The 22,961-nt window shown below is 40.7% G+C and overlaps 1 protein-coding gene across 1 annotated transcript in view; it reads left to right on the top strand.

Annotated features, from left to right (window-relative positions):
- smad4b (SMAD family member 4b) overlaps positions 1-22,961 on the top strand; it is a 108,579-nt gene that overhangs the window by 63,273 nt on the left and 22,345 nt on the right. Inside the window, exons 7-10 of the mRNA XM_063042619.1 lie at positions 3,970-4,083; positions 8,449-8,499; positions 10,407-10,590; positions 22,270-22,438. Of these exons, the coding sequence (XP_062898689.1) occupies positions 3,970-4,083; positions 8,449-8,499; positions 10,407-10,590; positions 22,270-22,438 (518 nt within the window). The remainder of the gene's footprint in view (positions 1-3,969; positions 4,084-8,448; positions 8,500-10,406; positions 10,591-22,269; positions 22,439-22,961) is intronic.

Raw genomic sequence — 22,961 nt, forward strand, 5'->3', positions numbered from 1 at the left:
GTACAGTGTATTTTGATTATCTCTGCTGGTCTTTATGAGAATGAAGGACCCCCATGCCTGACTTCAAGATCTTTGCATCTAAAAAAAAGAACAAAATCTAAGAAAGGGTGAGGTCAATGATATGTTTGGAATAAATATATAGAGCTATATGTGTTTATATACATATACAGTGGATTCCAGTTAATTGAGACTCATCGGGACCAGTACATTTTGGCCCAATTAAGTGGCTACCCCAGTTACTGACGGAGGGATTCATCGATTGTACATTGCAGTATTCTTTTGATTGACTGTAAATGAACAAAATCAGCACAAGCTCCTAGTGCAGATAATGGACTGCCTTCATACAATTTTCTAAGATTGTATCATCCAAATCTTCATTTTCATTGTAGCATTAAAGATGTCTTCAAATTCTTCGTAGTTCCTAACTTGTTGGAGTAGCGAAATTGTTTCATTTTCATTCCCAGCCATCTCTAGCATCTCCAAGAGTGAAAGTTTGAAACCACAGTGAACAAAACTGTTCCAAATCGTCTTACTGCTTATTTCTTCCCAGCTATCACTGACAAAAATCACTACTTTTTGAACACAAGCTCACGCAACTGATGCTATTTAAAAACTGTTTACTTTAAGCCTGGTGTAGTGTCTAAAGCGGCACGAGTGCACACATCTGACACTAGTTAGAAGTTGTTCAGCAACAGACACCTTCCCCAATTAAGCGACATAGTGTCCCAAATAAATGAAGGGAACCCTGGCTATTTTGTCGATTTGTTTTTGTTCTTTGAGTTGTCCCAAATAAGCAGCCACCCTGATTAACTGATGGCCCAATTAACCAGAATCCACCGTATAAAGTTATATCTGTTTGGAATACATATGTAAGGTATGGGTGCTATGTTAGGGTGGTGGTTAGCATGACGCTATTACATCTTGGGCCATTGGAGTTTGGAGTTCAATTCTGGTGCCATCTGTAAGGAATTTGTATGTTCTCTCCACGAACACTGGGTTTCCTCCAAGTGCTCAAGTTTCCTCCCACAGTCCAAAGATGTAGATTAATTGATCATTACAAATTATCCGGTGATTAGGTTGCTTGGTGGCTTGGCTTGTTGAGTTGGTAGGATCTGTTCTGCACCGTATAAATAAATAATAAATAAAATTATTCCTTACGTTTGAGATTAAAATGAGCCAACTTCACTTGACCCTCTGATTAAACTTGCCCCATTGGGACTGGAAGACTGCAGAACCTGTGATATGTACTAATCCGGGGAAATGTTCCAAGGGACAATGTTCCCACTCCTCTCCTCCAGCCCACCTTGATAATGCAATGGTGATATTATTAATTTTGCACTTAGTATGTTAATACTTTTCAGTCTGTGCAGATTTGTCTGAATTGTGCATGGGTATTCCCTTGGTTAGATTGGCTTTGCGTTAGATGTTGGAATAAAAGGGTTATGAAGCTACTTTGCATTATGTTATTCTGTCTGGCTTAAGAAATGGTTAATTGGATTTAACAGCACCATATCCTAGGCAGCTGTAAGATGGCTGATGCATATTAGTATTGACAATTGAAATAGTTTGAGTTTTAATTATGCAGATTATGAGGACCTCATTACAGTGCAGAAGCAACTCAGATCCAGGTTTCAGAACTCCATAGATCCTGCTTGGGTTCTGCATAAACTATGGTGTTAGATTTGTATTTCAGAATAGTTAGGGTGTTCACTCATTAACTCCTCTCTTGACTGTGAAGTGTGGGTTCTGCAACTTGGTCAGAATGTTTTACAGGAGAAAGAGTGGTAGTATGCATTAGTATGCAAGAAGGATTGTAAAGATTATGTTAAGAATGAGGGGAGATGTAATCTGTTACACTTTGACAAATCTTTTCCTGTTTATTCCTCAAAGCTTTAGACATGTTGGTAATTTCCATATCTGAAAATAATAGCTACAATTTCTTTGCTGAGAGGCACTTAAAACTAAAACTTATGGACACTATTCATCCATAAGATAAAGCTCATTTGTAGAAGTATTCTGTTATTTGACCTACGTGCATCAGTAAAACTTTTTACTAAAATTACCTGTGCATTTAATTCACCATTTTAATTGAAGCAGTTTTATTATTGGCTCAAGCAACACACATCAAAGTTGCTGGTGAACGCAGCAGGCCAGGCAGCATCTATAGGAAGAGGTACAGTCGACATTTTGGGCCGAGACCCTTCGTCAGGACTAACTGAAAGAAGAGATAGTAAGAGATTTGAAAGTGGGAGGGGGAGGAGGGATGGAGCCAAGAGCTGGACAGGTGATTGGCAAAAGGGATATGAGAGGATCATGGGACAAGAAAGAAAAGGGGGAGGGGGGAACCCAGAGGATGGGCAAGGGGTATAGTCAGAGGGACAGAGGGAGAAAAAGGAGAGTGAGAAAGAATGTGTGTGTATATATATAAATAAATAATGGATGGGGTACGAGGGGGAGGTGGGGCATTAGCGGAAGTTTGAGAAGTCAATGTTCATGCCATCAGGTTGGAGGCCATCCAGACGGAATATAAGGTGTTGTTCCCCCAGCCTGAGTGTGGCTTCATCTTTACAGTAGAGGAGGCCGTGGATAGAGGAGGCCTGTGCGTTCACCAGCAACTTTGATATGTGTTGCTTAAATTTGCAGCATCTGCAGATTTCCTAGTGTTTGCGTTATTATTGGCTCAACTGCCATGAGTTTTTCTATCAAGTTCAGTTTTCTGATCTGCAAATATAAAATTATGATGAAAATTACAAATTTACAAGTTTATTTGTTTGCAGCAGAGGGAATTTGAAATGATGGCTTTTAATATTGAGCATAATCTGAATATTTCATGAAGAATTTATATACAGAGCAAATTTCAAGTCTAATAACACATCTTTTATCGCTGGCAATAAAGGTTTACTGTTCTGACAATTTCTGACCATTTGATGTACTTATACTCTATACAGTTGGACTGCTTTTTATCTCAAATAAATCCTTATAATGAGCACCATTGTTATGGAATCCTTTCACCTAAGAGTCTTTTGACATTTCATAATAGTCATAATTTCTTTCCATACTATGAAACAGGCATTGCCTCAGCTTTCTGTTCCAGAATGTAAAGAGTATTGTGGGGTGTTGAAGTTAATATTAAAAGACTCATCCTTGTTTCTTCTTGGCTTATTGGACTTTCTGGAACCTAAGCTGCCAACAGCAGCTTGCCATAGTCCTCTATTGTGGGCCAGTCTTTCAAATTGTCCTAAGGTGTAGACCATCTTTGAAGATCCTTCATCTCCTCGGATGAGGTATTTGGAGCTTCGCTTGGCACTTCTGTAGTGCTGTTTCTTTACGGATGGGATTGCTAGAGCCATGCCCAACCCTCCTGATTTCACAGCTAGGCTTGGTACTGTCCATGGAGGAGTTAAAAGATTAATTCTTGTTTATAAATTTATAACTAAACATTTTAAATCAAAATTCCTCTCCATTAAAAGTAGTTCTTCAAATGTATTGCATGTTGACAACTGATTTATGTATTTGATTGTTGATGATATTGGGTCTCTATTTATTTCACTGAGAAGCAATTACAATGGGCTTAATTTCCTGGTCCTATATGTAAATGGTGTGTAATATTAACAGTTGGTGTGATTGTCCCTTTATATTTTATTCAGATGTTAGGCCTTTTGATGACAAAGGTTTATTTTTTTAAGGTGATTTTTCTCAACCCCATTTTTAGCACCTTAACTGGGTAAAGCTATATATCAAAAGAAGCACCAAAAAACTGATATTTGGATTATATTGATATATTTTGGTGAAAATGTAATTGAATATTTCTACTGTAATGTTTATTTAACAAAGATTATATCCTTATATCTTCCCACTGTATTTACATATTTGAAGATTGACACTTTGTTAAATTTGTAAATTAAATATTTCATTTAATTGTAAAAATTCATATGCAACTATATCTTCCCAATTTGTAACTTTTAACAGATAGCACTACAACTTGGACTGGAAACAGGACAGCAACATTTACACCAAGCATGCCTCATCACCAGAATGGACACCTTCAACACCATACCCCTATGCACCATACAGGCCATTACTGTAAGTCATTGTGATCAGAATAAAAATTGCTATTAGGAAAATGAAAGGAAGTGAAAGATTTACTTTGTATCATACATTTTGGACCGCAGCATTATTTTGTGTTAGTGTGCTGGTGAAGTCAATAGTGGTTGAAACAATGGGTTGGGAACTTCTCTACATTTTAGTTTCTTAGTGTGCAATGGTCTTGATCAATTTATTTAATTGGAATCCCTAGATTTGTCTTTCAATCTGTTATTTATTTATTTATTTATTTATTTATTTATTGGGATAGTGCACGGAATAGACCCTTCCAGCTCTTTGAGCCGCACCACCCAGCAACCCCCATATTAATCCTAGCCTAATCATGGGACAATTTACAATGACCAATTAACCTACCAACCAGTTAGGCTGTGGGAGGAAGCTGGAGAACCCGGAGGAAACCCATGCAATCACAGGGAGGAAATAGAAACTCCTTACAAACTGTGGCGGTAATTAAACCTGGGTCGATGGCTCTGTAAATTGTTACTATGCTATTGTGCCAATGTATTTGTATTGTTAACACATTAATTTTACATTAAAATTTACTTAATTTAAAAAATTTCATTTTCCCTTTTAGTCATTACAAATGATGAATCTCAGTGTTGTATATGCCAACGTACATGTACTTTGATAATAAACTTACTTTGAACAAAAGGAAGGTTTAAAACAGCTTACGTAAAATTGCATAAAACTCCTTTCAAAGTGCTTCCCAGTCTTCTTACTAAAGTTATTTGCAGATAAAATTCCAACATAGTTGATGTCGATCACCTGTGTGCCATTAATTAGTTCATTCAACTTTTAAGACAGCATTACATTTTAGAGAGGAAGTTCTGAAGAATGGGGGGTGGTGGACCTCATTGAAACCTATTGAATATTGAAAGGCGTAGACAGGGTGGATGTGGCGAGGATGTTTCCTCTGGTGGTGGTGGGGGGGGGGGTCGGTCTAGGACCAGAGAGCACAGCCTCAGAATTGAGAAATGTCCATTTTAAACAGGGATGAGGAGAAATTTATTTAGCTAGAGGGTATTGAATGTGTGGAATTCGTTGCCACAGTTGGTTGTATCATTGGGTATGTTTGAAGCAGAGGATGTACAGTGCAGGAACAGGCCCTACAGCCCACAATGTTGCACCAGACCAATTAAGTTAGTAATCAAATGGCCACCTAAATTAATCTCATCTGCTTACACAATGTCCATATCCTTCCATTTTCCTCACATTCATAAGGGCTTCAAAGGTTATGAGAAGATAGGAGGATGAGGTTGAGGAATAATAAATTAATGATGATGTAATCACAAAGCAGTCTTGATGGGCTGAATGTCCCAATTCTGCTCCTGTGACTAATGGTTCATGGACTGTTCAGAAGTCTGATGGTGGAGGGGAAGATCACTGAGTGGTCTTCAGGTCTCATAAATATTGATACGTAATAAAAGAAGCAATTTTATATTTATTGATTGATTGATTAGCAACATAGTACAGAAAGGAATTTGGAAAAAGGAGGTCTGCTTCATTGGGATAAATGGGCTAGTATAATTTCCACACTTAGGCCATAAGATATAAGAACAGAATTAGGTCATTTGGGCATCGAGTCTGCTCCACCATTTCATCATGGCTAATCTAATTTTCCTCTTGGCCTCAATCTCCTGCCTTCTCCCTGTATTCCTTCATGCCTTGACCAATCAAGAACCTATCAATCTCTGCCTTAAATATACATAAAGACTTGACCTATCAAGTCGATCAAGGTTTTTCAGCTTTCAATATGTTTCAATTAGGCCACCCCTCATTCTTCTGAATTCTAGTGAATACAGTCCCAGAGCTATCAAATGCTCTTCATATGATAAGCCATTCAATCCTGAAATCACTTTTGCGAACCTCCTTTGAACCCTTTCCAGTTTCAGCACATCCTTTCTAAGATGAAAGCCACAAGGGACTGTCCTATTTCTGTTTCTGTTCATACTGTACTTTTCAGTACAAATCTGAGTCTTGTCACTTGCAGAAGTCCTCTGATTTCTCTGCGGTGGTTGGGTGTATCAGAGATGGGCAGGAGTCAGAGTACAGAGGACAAGTTTGTGGGGAGGTACAGGAGGAATCACCTGCTGCTACATGTGGCCAAAACCAGGGAGATGGTGATTAATTTAAGAGGAAGAGGACTGTGACAGGCCTGTATACATTCTGGGAGAAGAAGTTATGGTGGTGGAGGAGTACGGATACTTTGGTGTTCACCTCAACAACAGACTCGACTGGAAAACCAACACCAAGGCTGTTTACGAGAAGGGGATGAGCGGACTCTTATTTTCTAAGGAAGCTGTGATCCTTCAATGTGTGTAACAGGATGTTGGCGATCTTTTACCAGTCTGTTGTAGTGAGTGCAGTCCTCTTTGCAGCTTTATGTTGGGGGAGCAGCATTGATGGTGGTAATCCAGAAAGACTAAATAAGTTCATCAAAACTACAACCTCGGCTACAACCCCGACTCTTTTGAGTCGGTGGTGGAGAGAAGGTCACTAAACAAACTATTATCCATCATGGACAATCAGGCACATCCTCCCCATGACCAACTGAATAAGTAGTTGAGCACCCTTTTGAATAGACTCATTCAGCTTGCTGTCACAAGAATTGTTACAAAAAATCTTTCCTACCAAATGCAATAGGCATATAAAACAGTTCATCTCAATGTAACAGGAGAACTCACATCGTAGTACAGTATTCTCTGTTTTATTATTTTGTACATTACTATTGCACATTGGTAAATTATTGTATATATTATGATTCTGTACTTTATTATTAATATATTTATTGTTATTGCAAATTGTGTTTTTAAATGTTGCTGCTCTAACAAAATAATATCCCACTTGGGATCAGTAAAGTATTTATTATTATTATTATTATTTTATTATTAAGGGGCTCAAAACTGTTCACAATATTCCATGAGGCCTCACCAGTGCTTTATGAAGTCTCAACATTACATCCAAGCTTTTCTATTCTAGTCCTCTTGAAATGAATGCTAACATCACATTTGCCTTTATAAAAAGATCTATGAAAGATCACATCACACATGTGTGGCTATTCCACCTTATTATCTAGACCATAGATCATTACAGCCTTCGGCTTACAGTATTATGCTGAACCAATTAGATGAGTAATCAAATTGCCAACTAAACTAACCTCTTCTGCCTTTACAATGTCCATATGCCTCCGTTTTCCTCACATTCATGTGCCTATCTAAGCACCTTTGAAAAGTTTCCAATGTTTCCGCCTCTACAACCACCCAAGGCAGCGCATTCCAGACATTCCAGACACCCGTCCCTTGTGTGAAAAACAACTTGCCCCGCTCACTTCCTTTGAAATTATGCCCTTCACCTTAAATGTATGCCCTCTGGTATTAGACATTTCAACTCCTGGTAAAAGATATTGCCTGTCTACTCTCCCTATGCCTCACATAATCTTATAACCTCTATCAGATCTGCCTCCAGCGCTCCAGAGAAAATCAGCCGGGTTTGTCCAATTTCTCACTCTAGCACACGCCCTCTAATCTAGGCAACATCCTTTTCTGTGTCTTCTCCAAAGCCTCAGCATCTTTCCTAATGGGGTGACCAGAACTACATGTAATATTCCAGATATGGCTTAACTAGAGTTTTATAAAGCTGCAGCATAACTTCCTGACTTTTGGACTCGATGCCTAAACTAATAAAAGCAAGCATGGCAAAGTTCAGAGTTCAAATTTATTTTGGAAGTATGTATATATGTACAGCCTTGAGATTCTTCACCTTCTCTCACAAAACAGAAAAAACAGAATAGAATTCACAATAAACACACACACACACACACACACACACACACACACACACCCGCTACATATCCAATTTGCAAAGGAAGTCGTCCTGCAAATAGTAAAAAAAAAGTAAACAACAACACGTGAAACATGAATTGCAGATCCCCAAAAGTGAGTCCACAGCTGCAGAGCCTGTTCAGTGCTGGGGCAGGTGAAGCCCATACAGGATCCTAATGGCTGTAGGGCAACAACTGCTCCAAAACCTGGCAGTGTGGGACCCAAGACGCCTGCATGTGCCATGTGTCGTCTTAAACATCCTATCAACCTGTGTAACCAATTTTAGGGACTTTGAAGTACTGTTGACTAAAATAGTGCATTTTATTAATGTAGTGAGACTTTTTAACAATATTCAGTTTGCCACTGTTGATGTCAGAAGTGCAGACATTATAGCCCATTTTAAATGAATTAAATTGTCAGTTTAGTTCATACTCTTAAAACAAATCTTTTCTACTCATAGCGTAGTAATTTGTGTGTGTTGTGTATTTAAGTTATAAAATTACATGCAACTTTCTTTCCCTAGGGGCAGTACATAATGAGCTTGCCTACCAGCCGCCCATATCTAATCATCCAGGTCAGTAAAAATGATATCTGATGGCTGCATTATCTACATAGATACTTATAATTTGAATCTTGACTGAAATGTATGTTGTTTCACTAAGTTAGAAGCAGTCAGTGTTTAGGAGTGATGCTCCAAAGGTGGAAATCCGACCTGTCAGTCCACAGCCTCCTCTACTGCTGTGATGAGGCCACTCTTGGGTTGGAGGAGCAACACCTTATATTCTGCCTGGGTAGCCTCCAACCTGAGGGTATGAACATCGAATTCTCGAACTTCCTGTAATGGACCCCCCCCCCCCTTCACCTTTCCCATTCCCGTTTCTCTCTCTCACCTTATCTCCTTCCCTGCCCATCATTTTCTTCTGGTGTTCCTCCCCCTTCTCTTTCTTCCACGGTCTTCTACGCTCTCCTAACAGATTCCCCGTTCTCCAGCCCTGTATCTTTTTCACTAATCAACTTCCCAGCTCTTTACTTCACCCTCTTCCCCCTCTCCCAGTTTCACCTATCACCTACCTTGTACTTCTTTCTCCCTTCCCCCCCCACCTTCTTAACCTGACTGCTCATCTTTGTTTCCAGTCCTGACAAAGGATCTTGGCCCAAAACTTTGGCTGTTTATTCTTTTCCATAGCTGCTGCCTTGCCTACAATTTGTATGTGTTGCATGGAAATTTATCAGTGGTTTTTCAGATGCACATGACATGGATTGAGAGATCTATGAAAGATCAAAAAAAAGTTATGGGCTCCATTTTAAATATATACTTGAGAAAAGAAGCCTTATGAACTGGACAATTATATTAATAGTTGTAAAATAAATGCATGAATTATAATAGTTCATTATCAAAATAAACGCTTGTATCTACCTGTTTATTCGGATTAATCCCTGGAAATAGTGTTACGATTCACTGATGCAAGAAAGGCTTTTATGCTTAGGTATTCAGAGCACTACCACATCTGAGAGAAGCTACTTGATATAGCCACTGGATTATCTGTGATGTGTAGATTGAAAAGCTTCAGAGTGCAGAAATTGCTTGAGGGTTGCCGGAGATGAGAGTTTCATATCTGCTGTTCTGGCCATTCATGTGCATCTTAAAATCACCAGTCATCACGGTTAAAATGGATCATTTATTGAGGTATCAGGGAGCTTAGTGAAAGGGTCCTGTCTCAAACAGAAAACAGCTCTTCAATATGTGTTGCTGTATTCTGCTTGGTGAGCAAAGCTATGTATATGCTTGCAGATCTTTTTCAGGCAAAATTCAACCAAATCTGATGAAGAAGAACTTTTGCTGATGTTCCAGAGTTAATGTTGGGTGTCAGTGGTGTGAAGCACTACGTGATTTCTGGATATGACCAGAAAGCATGTGATGCATCAGGCCATAGATCTATCACATTCACGAGGGTGTAAGAGTCATTGATGTCATAGAATTATACAGGATGGAGCAAGCCCATTTTGTTCAAGCCTTTTAAACATTAATTGTATGCATTTCTACAGCTTCCTCTGACAGCCTGTTCTGTATGGTAAAGGTTGTCCTTGGATCCTTTTTAAATCTTTCCCCTCTGTTATTTATGCCCTCTTTGATTTTATATACTTGTATATTTTAGCAATGCATGTGATGTGGATATGAACATAACCTGATATTTCATCAAGTAAGTTTTGAATTCTGGTCTAGTAGTGACAGGTTAGTAGATATGAGAGTCTTTCTTTCCTTACAAATTGAAAGAGAAATGTATAATTTGCAAATCTACATTTAAATTGGATAATTGAGTTCTGTAAATAGCAGGCCTAATGTGATGATTTTATGATCCTTTAATTCTTTTCCCATTTTCAGGATGAAATGATTGACTATATTTTTGGGTTACAATATGATTTTTATTCTCGCCGAATGCTTAGTGTTAAATCGTAAAATTCTTTCAATCCATTTTCAAGTTCCTGAATACTGGTGCTCTATTGCCTACTTTGAGATGGACGTTCAGGTTGGAGAAACATTCAAGGTGCCCTCTAGCTGCCCTGTGGTTACTGTGGATGGATATGTGGATCCTTCTGGAGGTGATCGTTTCTGTCTGGGTCAGCTTTCCAATGTACACAGAACCGATGCCATTGAAAGAGCCAGGTAAAAGAAAACAAGTTTAAGTTCAAGTTTAATTGTCATTCAACCATATATGAATACTCATGAATACAGACAAATGAAACAGTGTTCCTGTGAAGCACATATAGCATATAAAAAAGAAAATGAAAAGAAAAAGGGCCCATTTTAAGGAAAAAGTCAAAAGTGCACGTTGGAACTCACTGATGCGGCCATTCATCGACCAGTGACCTCTTCCAAGCGTCACTGACCTCGGACCCCCGCTTCCAGTCCACTTCATCCGGTGGTCTACCAGCTCTCTCCACATGCGTCTTCCTTCTTCATCTCTCGCTGTCAAAAGACCATGAAAATCCCTCTTCCAGACCCACAAGAAAGAACAACATTCCTCTCATTGGATAGCCCTACATTCCAAAGCCCCGTTATCTCTAGTCATAACCCAAACATTTACTGCTACAGAGAAACCATTATATTAGCAGTGAAACATTACAGAGTGGCCATTACATTAGCTGAAGGTTTTGCCATGGCCCTCACAGTCCCCTGACCTAAACATCATCGAGAATCTGTGGATAGATCTCAAAAGAGCAGGGCATGCAAGACGGCCCAAGAATCTCACAGAACTAGAAGCCTTTTGCAGGAAGAATGGGTGAAAATCCCCCAAACAAGAATTGAAAGACTCTTAGCTGGCTACAAAAAGCATTTACAAGCTGTGATACTTGCCAAAGGGGGTGTTACAAAGTACTGACCATGCTGGGTGCCCAAACATTTGCTTTGGGCCCTTTTCCTTTTTTGTTATTTTGAAACTGTAAAAGATGGAAATAAAAAAGTTTTCTTGTTTAAAATATTAAAGAAATATGTCATCTTTAACTTTATGCCTTTTGGAAATCAGTTCATCTTTTACTTGCTTAGCTATTCACAGTAACCGAAATTTTGACCAGGGGTGCCCAAACTTTTGCATGCCACTGTATGTGCCTAAGACTTTTGTACAGTACTGTTAATGGGTGGATTAGTAAGTTTACAGACAATACACTTCATTATAAGGAGGATGTGGAGGCTATGAAGAGGGTTCAGAAGAGGTTTATCAGGATGCTGCCTGGATGAGAGGGCATGTGTTATTAGAAAAGTTTAGACAAACTAGGGTTGTTTTCTCTGGAACAGTGGAAACCAAGGGGAGCCCTGATTGGTTTATAAAATAACAAGAGGTATAGCTAGACAGCCAGAATCAGAATCAGGTTTATTATCACTGACTCTAAGACAGCAGTCCAGTACAAAGACATAAACATCTCCGCATGACAAAAGTAAATAGGACAAAGAGAAGGAATGTGGGGGGAGTGTTCAGAAATCCTATGGTGAAGGGAAGAAGTTGTTCCTAAATCACTGAGAGTGGCTTGCCAGGCTCCTATACCTTCTCCTTGATGGTAATTCTGATGAACTGGGTGTTAAAGATCTTCATGATGGATGCCACCTTCTTGATGCACCATATTTTGAAGATGGGGCGGAATAACCATATAACATATAACCATATAACAATTACAGCACGGAAACAGGCCATCTCGGCCCTTCGAGTCTGTGCCGAACTCTTACTCTCACCTAGTCCCATCAACCTGCACTCAGCCCATAACCCTCCATTCCTTTCCTGTCCATATAGCTATCCAATTTAACTTTAAATGACAATATCGAACCTGCCTCAGCCACTTCTGCTGGAAGCTCATTCCACACAGCTACCACTCTCTGAGTAAAGAAGTTCCCCCTCATGTTACCCCTAAACTTTTGCCCCCTAACTCTCAACTCATGTCCTCTTGTTTGAATCTCCCCCACTCTCAATGGAAAGCCTATCCACGTCAACTGTATCTATCCCCCTCATAATTTTAAATACCTCTATCAAGTCCCCCCTCAACCTTCTATGCTCCAAAGAATAAAGACCCAACTTGTTCAACCTTTCTGTGTAACTTATGAGATGAAACCCAGGTAACATTCTAGTAAATCTTCTCTGTACTCTCTCGATTTTGTTGACATCTTTCCCATAATTCGGTGACCAGAACTGTACACAATACTCCAAATTTGGCCTTACCAATGCCTTGTACAATTTCAACATTACATCCCAACTCCTATACTCAATGCTCTGATTTATAAAGGCCAGCATACCAAAAGCTTTCTTCACCACCCTATCCACATGAGATTCCACCTTCAGGGAACTATGCACCATTATTCCTAGATCCCTCTGTTCTACTGCATTCTTCAATGCCCTACCATTTGCCATGTATGTCCTATTTTCATTAATCCTACCAAAATGTAGCACCTTACATTTATCAGCATTAAACTCCATCTGCCATCTTTCAGCCCACTCTTCTAACTGGCCTAAATTTCTCTGCAAGCTTTGAAAACCTACTTCATTATCCACAACTCCACCTATCTTAGTACCATTTGCTGAGTCTATCTGTCTGAGGCCTCCATCGGTCAGAGTTGACCATGGATATTTATCCTAGCTCTCTAGATACACAGGCCTGAGCAGTACAATAGCAAGCTATATACAGAGCAAGCTGTTCCCATGCAGCAAGCTCCCTCTCTCCACACATCTATGAACTCAAAGGAACGGCAGAGACTGAAACAGTTTGGTATCAGTAGTGTCACAGAAGTTGCCAGTCAGCAATTGAACTCAATGTGGAACTGCCTTAGGGACTTCAGCTCTGGATTTTTCCCTCAGGGTTTACTCCCAAACCCTTTGCCATGTGTGGGCATAGCTGCAAGGCAGCAGAGGTTTGAGATCAGAGTTTTAAGTCAAGTTTGTGATGTGGGAGAAATATCAGACACTTCAGGGCATAAATTTAGAAGTCGGGGAATTTATCAGAGATGAGCAGGGCAAGTTTTTTTTTACACAAAGAGTGGTGGGTACCTAGAATGCACTGCCAAGGATTATAGTGGGGACAGACATGATAGAGGCATTTAAGAGGCTCTTAGATTGACAAAATATGTAGAGACTGGAGGGAGAAGGACCAGTTGCAATCAGAAGGGATTAGGTGTCATTAGTTTGGCACAGCTTTGCAGACTTTGCTGTACTCTTTCATGTTCAACACTTTAAGAAATGTTATTGTGGGCCAGTGGATATAATACTTCCAGTTAACAAATTACCAAACAAAATTGTAAGGAATGGTAAGCTTGATCACAAAATTAAAATCCGTGCAAGCCCACAAGCAAGTAGGATTGTAAATGAACTCGGGACAGAATGCAACTTTAGTGACTGGGAAGATTTATGTGGTGGGTTCTGCTGGAAGGTACAAGAGACCTTGCTTTCATGATGAATTCACACTCAGTGCAGTAGTGGAACACAGTGTGATCTTCTGCTGCTGTAGCCCATCCACTTCAAGGTTTGATGTGTTCTTTGTTTGGAGATGCTCTTCTACACAACAATGTTGTATCACATGTTTATTTGAGTTGCTGTCAGCTTGAGGCATTTTCCTCTGGCCTCTCATAAACAAGACGGTTTTACCCATAGTACTGCCGCTCACTGGATTTTTTTTTGTTTTTCGCACCATTCTCTGTAAACTGTAGAGACTGTTGTACATGAAAACTCCAGGAGATCAGCAGTTTCTTCGATGCCTTGTCTGGCAGCAACTATCATTTCACAGTCGAAGTTGCTTAGATCACATTTCTTCACTATTCATAAGTTTGGTCTGAACAACAACTAAACCTCGAGCATTTCTGCATGCTTTTATGCATTGAGTTGCTGCCACATAAATGGCTGATTGGATATTTGGATTAATGAGCTGGTGTACCTAATCAAGTGGCCAATGAGTGTATAAATGATTTGGAGTTAAATATAATGGCCACATTTAGAAATTTGTTAATTTGGGGAGATGATCTTCTCGTTCAGTATATTAAGGAAGCAAAAGGCTACTTTATAAATGCTATACAGCAGAGAGAAATAGTTAATTAATAATCTGGCAGTTCTGGTCCCTCAAGGAAAAGTAATTATTCTGCTTAATTGAAAGTTATTTAGATCAATTTGAAGCTGAGTCTCTCAAACCAAGCCACCCACAGAGGTATGAGGCATCAGTTGACTGGTAGATTTGAAGATTAAATTAAGTAGAGAACGTATGATGGATAACAAAGAATTAGTACTTGGTTCATGACAAATTTTAAACCCTTTAAGGCATAAAACCTCAATTTTCATGGTCAACAAAAAATTTTTTAAAAACATACCCAATGTAATGCTTGTAATGTTGAAGAAAAGAACAACAAAGCTGTGCTTTGCAGCTTTTAAATTCTGTTACCTTTTTTTGAAGATTTTTGGTAAAATTTTAGCAAAGGAAGGTATTGAGAAGGGTAAGAGGAAAAGGAAAAGCCAAATCCAACTCCACTATGTGAGTGGAGGCCAAGTCATTGGCTATATTTATAGTGGAAGTTGATATGTACTTGATTAGTCAGGGTTTCAAAGGTTACGGAGAAGGCAGGAGAATGAGGTTGAGAGGGAATGAGTTATATAAGCCATGATTGAGCAGGCTCATTGATCTAAATGGTCTAATTTTGCTCCTGGGTCTTGTGGTATTAGGGAAAGCAGGATTAATCTTGCTAGGAGTATAAAAACAAATAGAAAAAAACTTCCATAGATAGGTTAAGAAAAAAATAAGTTAATATGGGATTATTACTAACTGAGGAATTAGCAATGAAATGAAATATTCAGTGAAAATAAGGTAGAGAAAATCTGCTGGGAAAAATGAAGAATTTAGTGGGTCTGAAATTTGCCAGATTCGCAGGATCTGCAGATGCCAAACCTTTACGAGAGTCAGATAGGGAGGTACTGCATGCCATGTTATTAGTGTTTATTTATTTAGAGACACAGCTCAGTAACAGGCCTTTCTGGCACAATGAGCTTGTGCCTCCCAATTACACCCATGTGACCAACTATCCTACTAACCCGTACATCTTTTAACTGTGGAGGAAACCCACGCAGTCACAGCGAAAAATACAAACTGCTTACAGACAGCGGCAGGAATGGACCCTGGGTCACTGGCTCTGTAAAAGCATTACACTAATGGCTACGCTACCATGTTGCTGTTCTTGTCATCTCACAAATTACAGAACAACTCTGGCATAAGGTGCCGAAGGTTTACTACTGTGATTTCTTATGTTCGCTTTAAATGAACATACTGATTTTGATAGTGGAGAATCAAAGTACTTGAGAACTTCCACAAATATTCTTTACTACAGATCATGTGAAAAAGGTGAAATAGTTTAGTGATCTATTCAAAGACATAGAAACATAGAAAAGCACCAGACAGAAACTGGCTTTTCAGCCCACCATGTCTGTGTTAACAATGATGTGAAATTAAACTGATCCCACCGCCTGCACTTGGTCTAAGTGCCTCTTAAATAGTGCTAATTCCCCTGGTTGAGGGCACAGCCTCAAAATAGAGGGATGTCAGTTTAGAACAGAGATGAGGAATTTCTTTAGCCAGAGGTTGCTGAGTTTGTGAAATTTGTTGTCATAGGCAGTGGTGGAGCAATGGCATCAACACGGATGATGCCAGCAGGCGCAATAAACTGATTAGAAATGCTGACTCTGGGAGTTAAACTGGACACACTAAAGGCTGCGGTAGAACAAAGGACCCTACGGAAAATCCTGGCAATTCTGGACAATGTTTCTCACCCTATGCATGCCACCTAGGCTGAACAGAGGAGCACTTTTCAGTAATAGACTAAGACAACTACACTGCTCCAAAGAGCGCTATATGAGCTCATTCTTAACCCTCGGCCATTAGGCTCTATAATGTGTCAACCTATAGCCGGGGAAGTAATGAGCCCCTCCTGTTAGACTGAGGTAACTAATTTTTGAAAATTCTTTCTTACTTCTCTTCTGATATTTGTATATCTGTGCACTTGGAATGCTACTGTGACACTGTAGTTTCTTTTGAGATCAATAAAGTATATCAATCTATCTATCTATCACCATTGCTTTATAAAGTCTCAACATTACATCCTTGCTTTTATCTTCTGGTCCTCTTGAAATGAAAGCTAACATTGCATTTTCCTTCCTCACCACAAACTCAACTTGCAAATTAATCTTCAGAGAATCCTGCACAATGACTCTCAGGATCCTTTGCACCTCAATTTTTTTTGTATTTTCTCTCCATTTAGAAAATATTCAACCCTTTCATTTCTTCTACCAAAATGTATGTCCATATACTTCCCAACCCAGTATTCCACCTGCCATTTCTTCGCCCATTCTCTTAATCGGTTTTATGTCCTTCTGTAGCCTCTCTACTTCCTCAAAACTAGGTGCCCCTCCACTTCTCTTCATATCAGCTGGAAACTTTGCAACGAAGTCATCAATTCCATCACCCAAATCATTGACATATAACGTAAAAAGAATCAACCAAGTCCCCTGTGGAACACCACTAGTCACCGGCAGCCAGCCAGAAAAGGCTCCTTTTATTCCCACTCTTTGCCTCCTGCCAATCCTCCTGCTTTATCCATGTTAGAATTTTTCCTGTAATACCATGAGCTCCTAGCTTGTTAAGCAGCCTCATGTGTGGCACCTTGTCAAAGGTCTTCTGAAAATCCAAGTGCACAACATCAAACGATTCTTTGTCTATCGTGCTTGTACTTCTTAATTCCAACAGATTTGTTAGTGCCCTTGAGGGAACCATGATGACTGCGTCCTATTTTATCATGTGCCTCCAAGTACTTTGAGACCTCATCCTTAATAATTGACTCCCAACATCTTCCCAACCTCTGACGTCATACTAATTGGTCTGTAGTTTCCTTTTTTTCTTCCTCTCTCCCCTCTTGAAGAGTGGAGTGACATTTGCAATTTTCCAGTCTTCAGGAACTATTCCAGGATCTGGTGATTCTTGAAAGGTTATTACTAATGCCTCCGGTTCTCTTCAGACACCTCTTTCAGAACTCTGGTGTGTTCACCATCTGGTCCAGGTGACTTGTCTACCTTCAGACCTTTCAGTTTCCCAAGAACCTTCTCTCTAGTTATGTTAACTTCACATACTTCATGCCCCCTGGCACCTGGAACTTCCACCATACTGTTAGTGTCATCCACAGCGAAGACTGATGCAAAATACTTATTCAGTTCATCCATCATTTCCTTGGCCCCTTTTACTACTTTTCCAGAGGTCCGATATTCACTGTCTCCTCTCTTACATTTTAAGTTTCTGAAGAAACTTTTGGTGTCTTATTTAATATTATTGTCTAGCCACTTTCGTATTCTATCGTTACCTTTTTAATGACTTTTTTTAGGTGTCTTTTGTTGTTTTTTTAAAGCTTCCCAATCCTCTAACCTCCCACTAATTTTTGGTCTATTATGTCCCCTCTCTTTGGCTTTAATATTGGCTTTGATTTCTCTTGTTAGCCACTGATGTATCATTTTCCCTTTAGAATACTTCTTCCTCTTTGGAATGTATATACTGTGTTTTCTGAATTGCTTCCAGAAATTCCAACCATTGCTCTTTTGTTGTCATCCCTGCAGTGTTCTTTTCCAATCAGTTCTGGCCAACTCCACTCTCATGCCTCTATAGTTCCCTTAACTCCACTGTAATACTGATACATCTGATTTAGCTTCTCTTCAAATTGCACAGTGAATTCTATCATATTGTCGCAAACACAAGGAAATCTGCAGATGCTGGAATTTCAAGCAACACACATAAAAGTTGCTGGTGAACGCAGCAGGCCAGGCAGCATCTCTAGGAAAAGGTACAGTCGACGTTTCGGGCCGAACCCTTCGTCAGGACTAACTGAAAGAAGAGCTAGTAGGAGATTTGAAAGTGGGAGGGGGAGGGAGAGATCCAAAATGATAGGAGAAGACAGGAGGGGGAGGGATGGAGCCAAGAGCTGGACAGGTGATTGGCAAAAGGGATCAACTGTCCAGCCCTTGGCTGCATCCCTCCCCCTCCTGTCTTCTCCTATCATTTTGGATCTCCCCCTCCCCCGCCCACTTTCAAATCTCTTACTAGCTCTTCTTTCTGTTAGTCCTGACGAAGGGTCTTGGCCCGAAACATCGACTGTACCTCTATCATATTGTGATCACTTTTCCCCACGAGTTCTTTAACCTCAAATTCTCGTATCAATTCTGGTTCATTGTGCAAATCCAGAGTAGCTGATCCCCTAGTGGGCTCAACCACGAGCTGCTCTAAAAAGCCATCTTGTAGGCACTGTAGAAATTCCCCCTTCTGTATTCCAGCACCAACCTGATTTTTCCAATCTACCTGCATATTGAAGTTCCCAATGACTATTGTAACATTAAACACAAAATAAGCTGCAGATGCTGTTGTCAAAGGAACACTCACAATGTGCTGGAGGAACTCAGCAGGTCAGTCAGCATCAGTTGAAAAGATTAGTCGACGTTTCGTGCCGAAACCCTTCGTCGGGACCGAAGGAAGAACTTTGAGGAGGGTTTGAAGAATGCTGGTAGCTGAAAAAACAGTAATTTGAAAGACACAGGGGTGGGGGAGGGGAAGCAGGCAGGAGAACAATAGTAGGAGGAGGAGGCGGAACCATGAGGGAGCTGGGGGAAGGTGGCAGAGTGACATAGGGTTAGGGGAAGGGAGGGGGAGGGAATTACCAGAAGTTGGAGAATTCTATGTTCATACCAAGGGGCTGGAGACTACCTAGACGGTATATGAGGTGTTGCTCATCCAACCTGAGTTTAGCCTCATTATGGCAGTAGAGGAGGCCATGTATGGACATATCTGAATGGGAAGCAGAGTTGAAGTGGGTGGCTACCGGGAGATCCTGTCTGTTGTGGCGGACGGAGTGGAGGTGCTCGACGAAGCAGTCCTCCAATCTGCGTCAGGTTTCACCGATGTAGAGGAGGCCGCACCGGGAGCACCGGATGCAATAGATGACCCCAACAGATTCGCAAGTAAAGTGTTGCCTCACCTGGAAGGACTGTTTGGGGCCCTGAATGGTGGCAAGAGAGGAGGTGTAGGGACAGGTGTAGCACTTACGCTTACAGGGATAAGTGCCGGATGGGAGATCCGTGGGGATGGACGTGCGGATAAGTGAGTTGCGGAGGGATCAATCCCTGTGGAAAGTGGAGAGGGGTGGAGAGGGAAAGATGTGCTTAGTGGTGGGGTCCTGTTGAAGGTAGCGGAAGTTGCAGAGGATAATGTGCTGGATCCGGAGGCTGGTGGGGTAGTAGATGAGGAACATTGTAACATTGCCTTTTTGGCATGTATTTTCTATCTCCTGTTGTAATTTGTAGGCCACATCCTTACTATAGTTTGGGGGTCTGTATACAACTCCCAACAGGATATTTTTACCCTTGCAGTTCCTTAGCTCTATCCACAATGATTCATCACCTTCCAACTGTCTGCCGCCTCTTTCTAATGATTTGATTTCATTTTTTACCAACAGATGAACGCTGCCCCCTATGCCTTCCTGACTATCCTTTCAATACAATGTGCATCCTTGGACATAAAACTCCCAGCTATTATCTTTCAGCCATGATTCAGTGGTGCCTACAACATCATACCTGCCAATCTGCAACTGGGTTGCAAGTACATCTACCTTGTTCAGTGAACGACATGCATTCTGATACACCTTCAGTCCTGTATTCGCGCTTTTCCATTTTGTTGCATCACGTTCAGCGTTTTGATTCCTAACTTTGTCTGAGGTCTTACCAACATCTGCCTCCACAACCTCTCCACTAACTGATCTTGCCCTCTAGCTCCCATTCCCCTGCATCTCTAGTTTAAACCTCACTGTGCAGCATTAACAAATCTTACTGCTAGGATATTAGTTCTCCTGCAGTTCAGGTGCAAACTGCCCCTTCTGTACAGGTCCCACCTTCCCTGGATAAGAGCCCAATGATCCAAAAATCTTGTGCCCTCCCTCCTACACCAACTCCTTAGCCATGTATTAAACTGTGTAATCTTCCTACTTCTAACCTCACTAGCACATGGCACAGGTAGCAGTCCTGAGATCGCAACCCTGAAGGTCCTGCCCTATATCTTAGCACCGATCTCCCTGAACTCTCTATGCAGAACCTCGTCACTGGCTGTTCTCCCTCCCACTTGAGAATGCTGAGGACTGGTTGTGAGATATCCCAGATGTTTGCACCTGGAAGGCAACATACCATCCAGGAATTTTATTTTCTCCCACAGAATCTCCTGTCTGTTCCCCTAACAAACAAATCCCCTATTACCACAGCAGGCCTTTTCTTTGCCCTTCCCTTCTGGTCTCAGAGGCAGACTCCGTGCCAGAGACCCAACCACTGTGTCTTTCCTCTGTTTGCCCCCCCACCCTCCCAAAGTGATATACCTGTTGTTGAGTGGGATGGCCACAAGGGTATCCTGCACTGGCTCTTTAACCCCTTTCTCCTTCCTGACTGTCACCCAATTTTCTGTGTCCTGCGCCTTGGGTGTAACTACTTCTCTGTATGTCCTGTCTATCACCCCTTCAGCCTTCCAAATGATCCAGAGTTCATCCAGTTCCAACTCTTTAACGTGGTTTGTTAGTTGGATGCACTTCTCACAGTTGTCGTGGTTAGGACCACTGGAGTTCTCCCTGCTGTCCCACATCCTGCAGGAGGAGCATTGTACTATCCTGCTGTCATCTCTACTGACCTAGCTGAGCAGGTATAAAGAAGAGAAGGAAAAAAACTCTTTCCTTGCTTTATCTGAATGAAGCCTCGAAGACCCCTAAAGCCTTAAGATCACCACTCTGCCTGTGTCTACTCAGACAATGGCCACTGCGCTTGCCCCGCCTCCTTTAATTTGCTGTTACTAATTAATCCCAAACTTCGCTTGGTCGCTGATCAAAGCTCTGTTACACTGCCGTGAACTGCTCCTGCCTTCTATTCTCAGGCTGTGGATCTGACTGAAGTGTATTCCTCTCTAAAGTTCCGATGTTTGGATTGGCCACTGGTCAAAGCTCTATTGTAGAAGACAGATGAACAAACTGAAGTGTTCAATTGTTTTGAACCATGTAGCTTTTGATTAATTGGAGGAAATGAATACTTTTGGCATTTTGGAAGTCCTGGGCAGTGGTGAATGAAGTGAAGTGAGGCAGATTGGTAGCCCTTTAAATCGTCGTTTGGATTGTGGGTTTGTTCTTTGTGTAGTGGGTGCCTGGTGCCAGTTTGAGGTATTGCAAACTTCAAGGTTGACATGCAATTCAAGTACAATAATGCATTTGCAAAAAAAAACATTATAGCAACTAGAATGGCTACTTAGAACTGAAATAATGCTCTTGCAATTTCATCTACATTTGTGGGACTAAACCTGACCAGAGGTACAATTCAGGAAAGAGGCAGAAATTACAACACTCCTCCTTTTCCCCCCTTGTATCTGTAAAGTGCTATCTAAATTTAAAAATACTTGCACAGTTTACGTGATTGAAGCCCAAAGGTCTCAATAAATCAATAAATCTTAATCTATTAGTATTATTTTAGACCATAAGGCCACAAGATATAGGAGTAGAACAGGGACTTTCAGCCCATAAACTCTGCTTTGCCAATCCATCATGGCTGATTTATTACCCTGCTTGAGCATTCCTGCCTCCTCCCTGTAGCCTTTGATGCCCTGGCTAATCAAGAACCTATCAACCTCCGTTTTAAATATACCCAGTGTCTGCGGCAATAAATTCCACAGATTCACCACCCCCGGCTAAAGAAATTCCTCATCTTGTAACCTTGATTAACCACCTCTTTTTATTCCTTTACCATTGAATTTTTAAACTGGCTTCATTTGATTTTGACAGGTTACACATTGGGAAAGGCGTGCAGTTAGAGTGCAAAGGGGAAGGAGATGTCTGGGTCCGATGTTTGAGTGATCACGCCGTGTTTGTGCAGAGTTACTACTTGGATCGGGAAGCAGGCCGTGCACCTGGAGACGCAGTTCATAAGATTTACCCAAGTGCATACATTAAGGTTTGTTCAGTTGGATTAACTAAGTGATCAATATATTCATTTCTAAAATATCTGTGTAGTTTCATGTTACATAAAGCCATAGTTATTTCTCAAAATGTTCTACAGTTTTTTTTTAAAGGCAAACTTTAATTATAGACCATAGATCATAGAGCATTACAGCACAGTACAAGCTGTATGGCCCATGATGTGCTGACCTTTTAACTCTTTAATCTAGAGCTTCCATTCCACATAGCCCTCCATTTTTCTATCATCCATTTAAGGGTCTCTTAAATGTTCCAAATGTATCTGCCTCGATCACCACCCCGAAAGGGTGTTCCACACGCCCAGCACTCTGTGTATTAAAAAAAAACAAACTACCTTTGACATCACCCCTATCCTTTCCTCCAGTCGCATTAAAGTTATGCCTCTGATATTTGTCATTTCTGTCCTGGCAAAAAGTTTCTGACTAGCCACTTGATTTATGCCTCTTAACATCAGTATTCCTCTATGAAGTCACTTTCATCCTCCTTTTTTCCAAAGAGAA

The sequence above is a fragment of the Mobula hypostoma genome, chromosome 3 (assembly GCF_963921235.1).
Source record: "Mobula hypostoma chromosome 3, sMobHyp1.1, whole genome shotgun sequence".
Lineage (NCBI taxonomy): Eukaryota > Metazoa > Chordata > Chondrichthyes > Myliobatiformes > Myliobatidae > Mobula > Mobula hypostoma.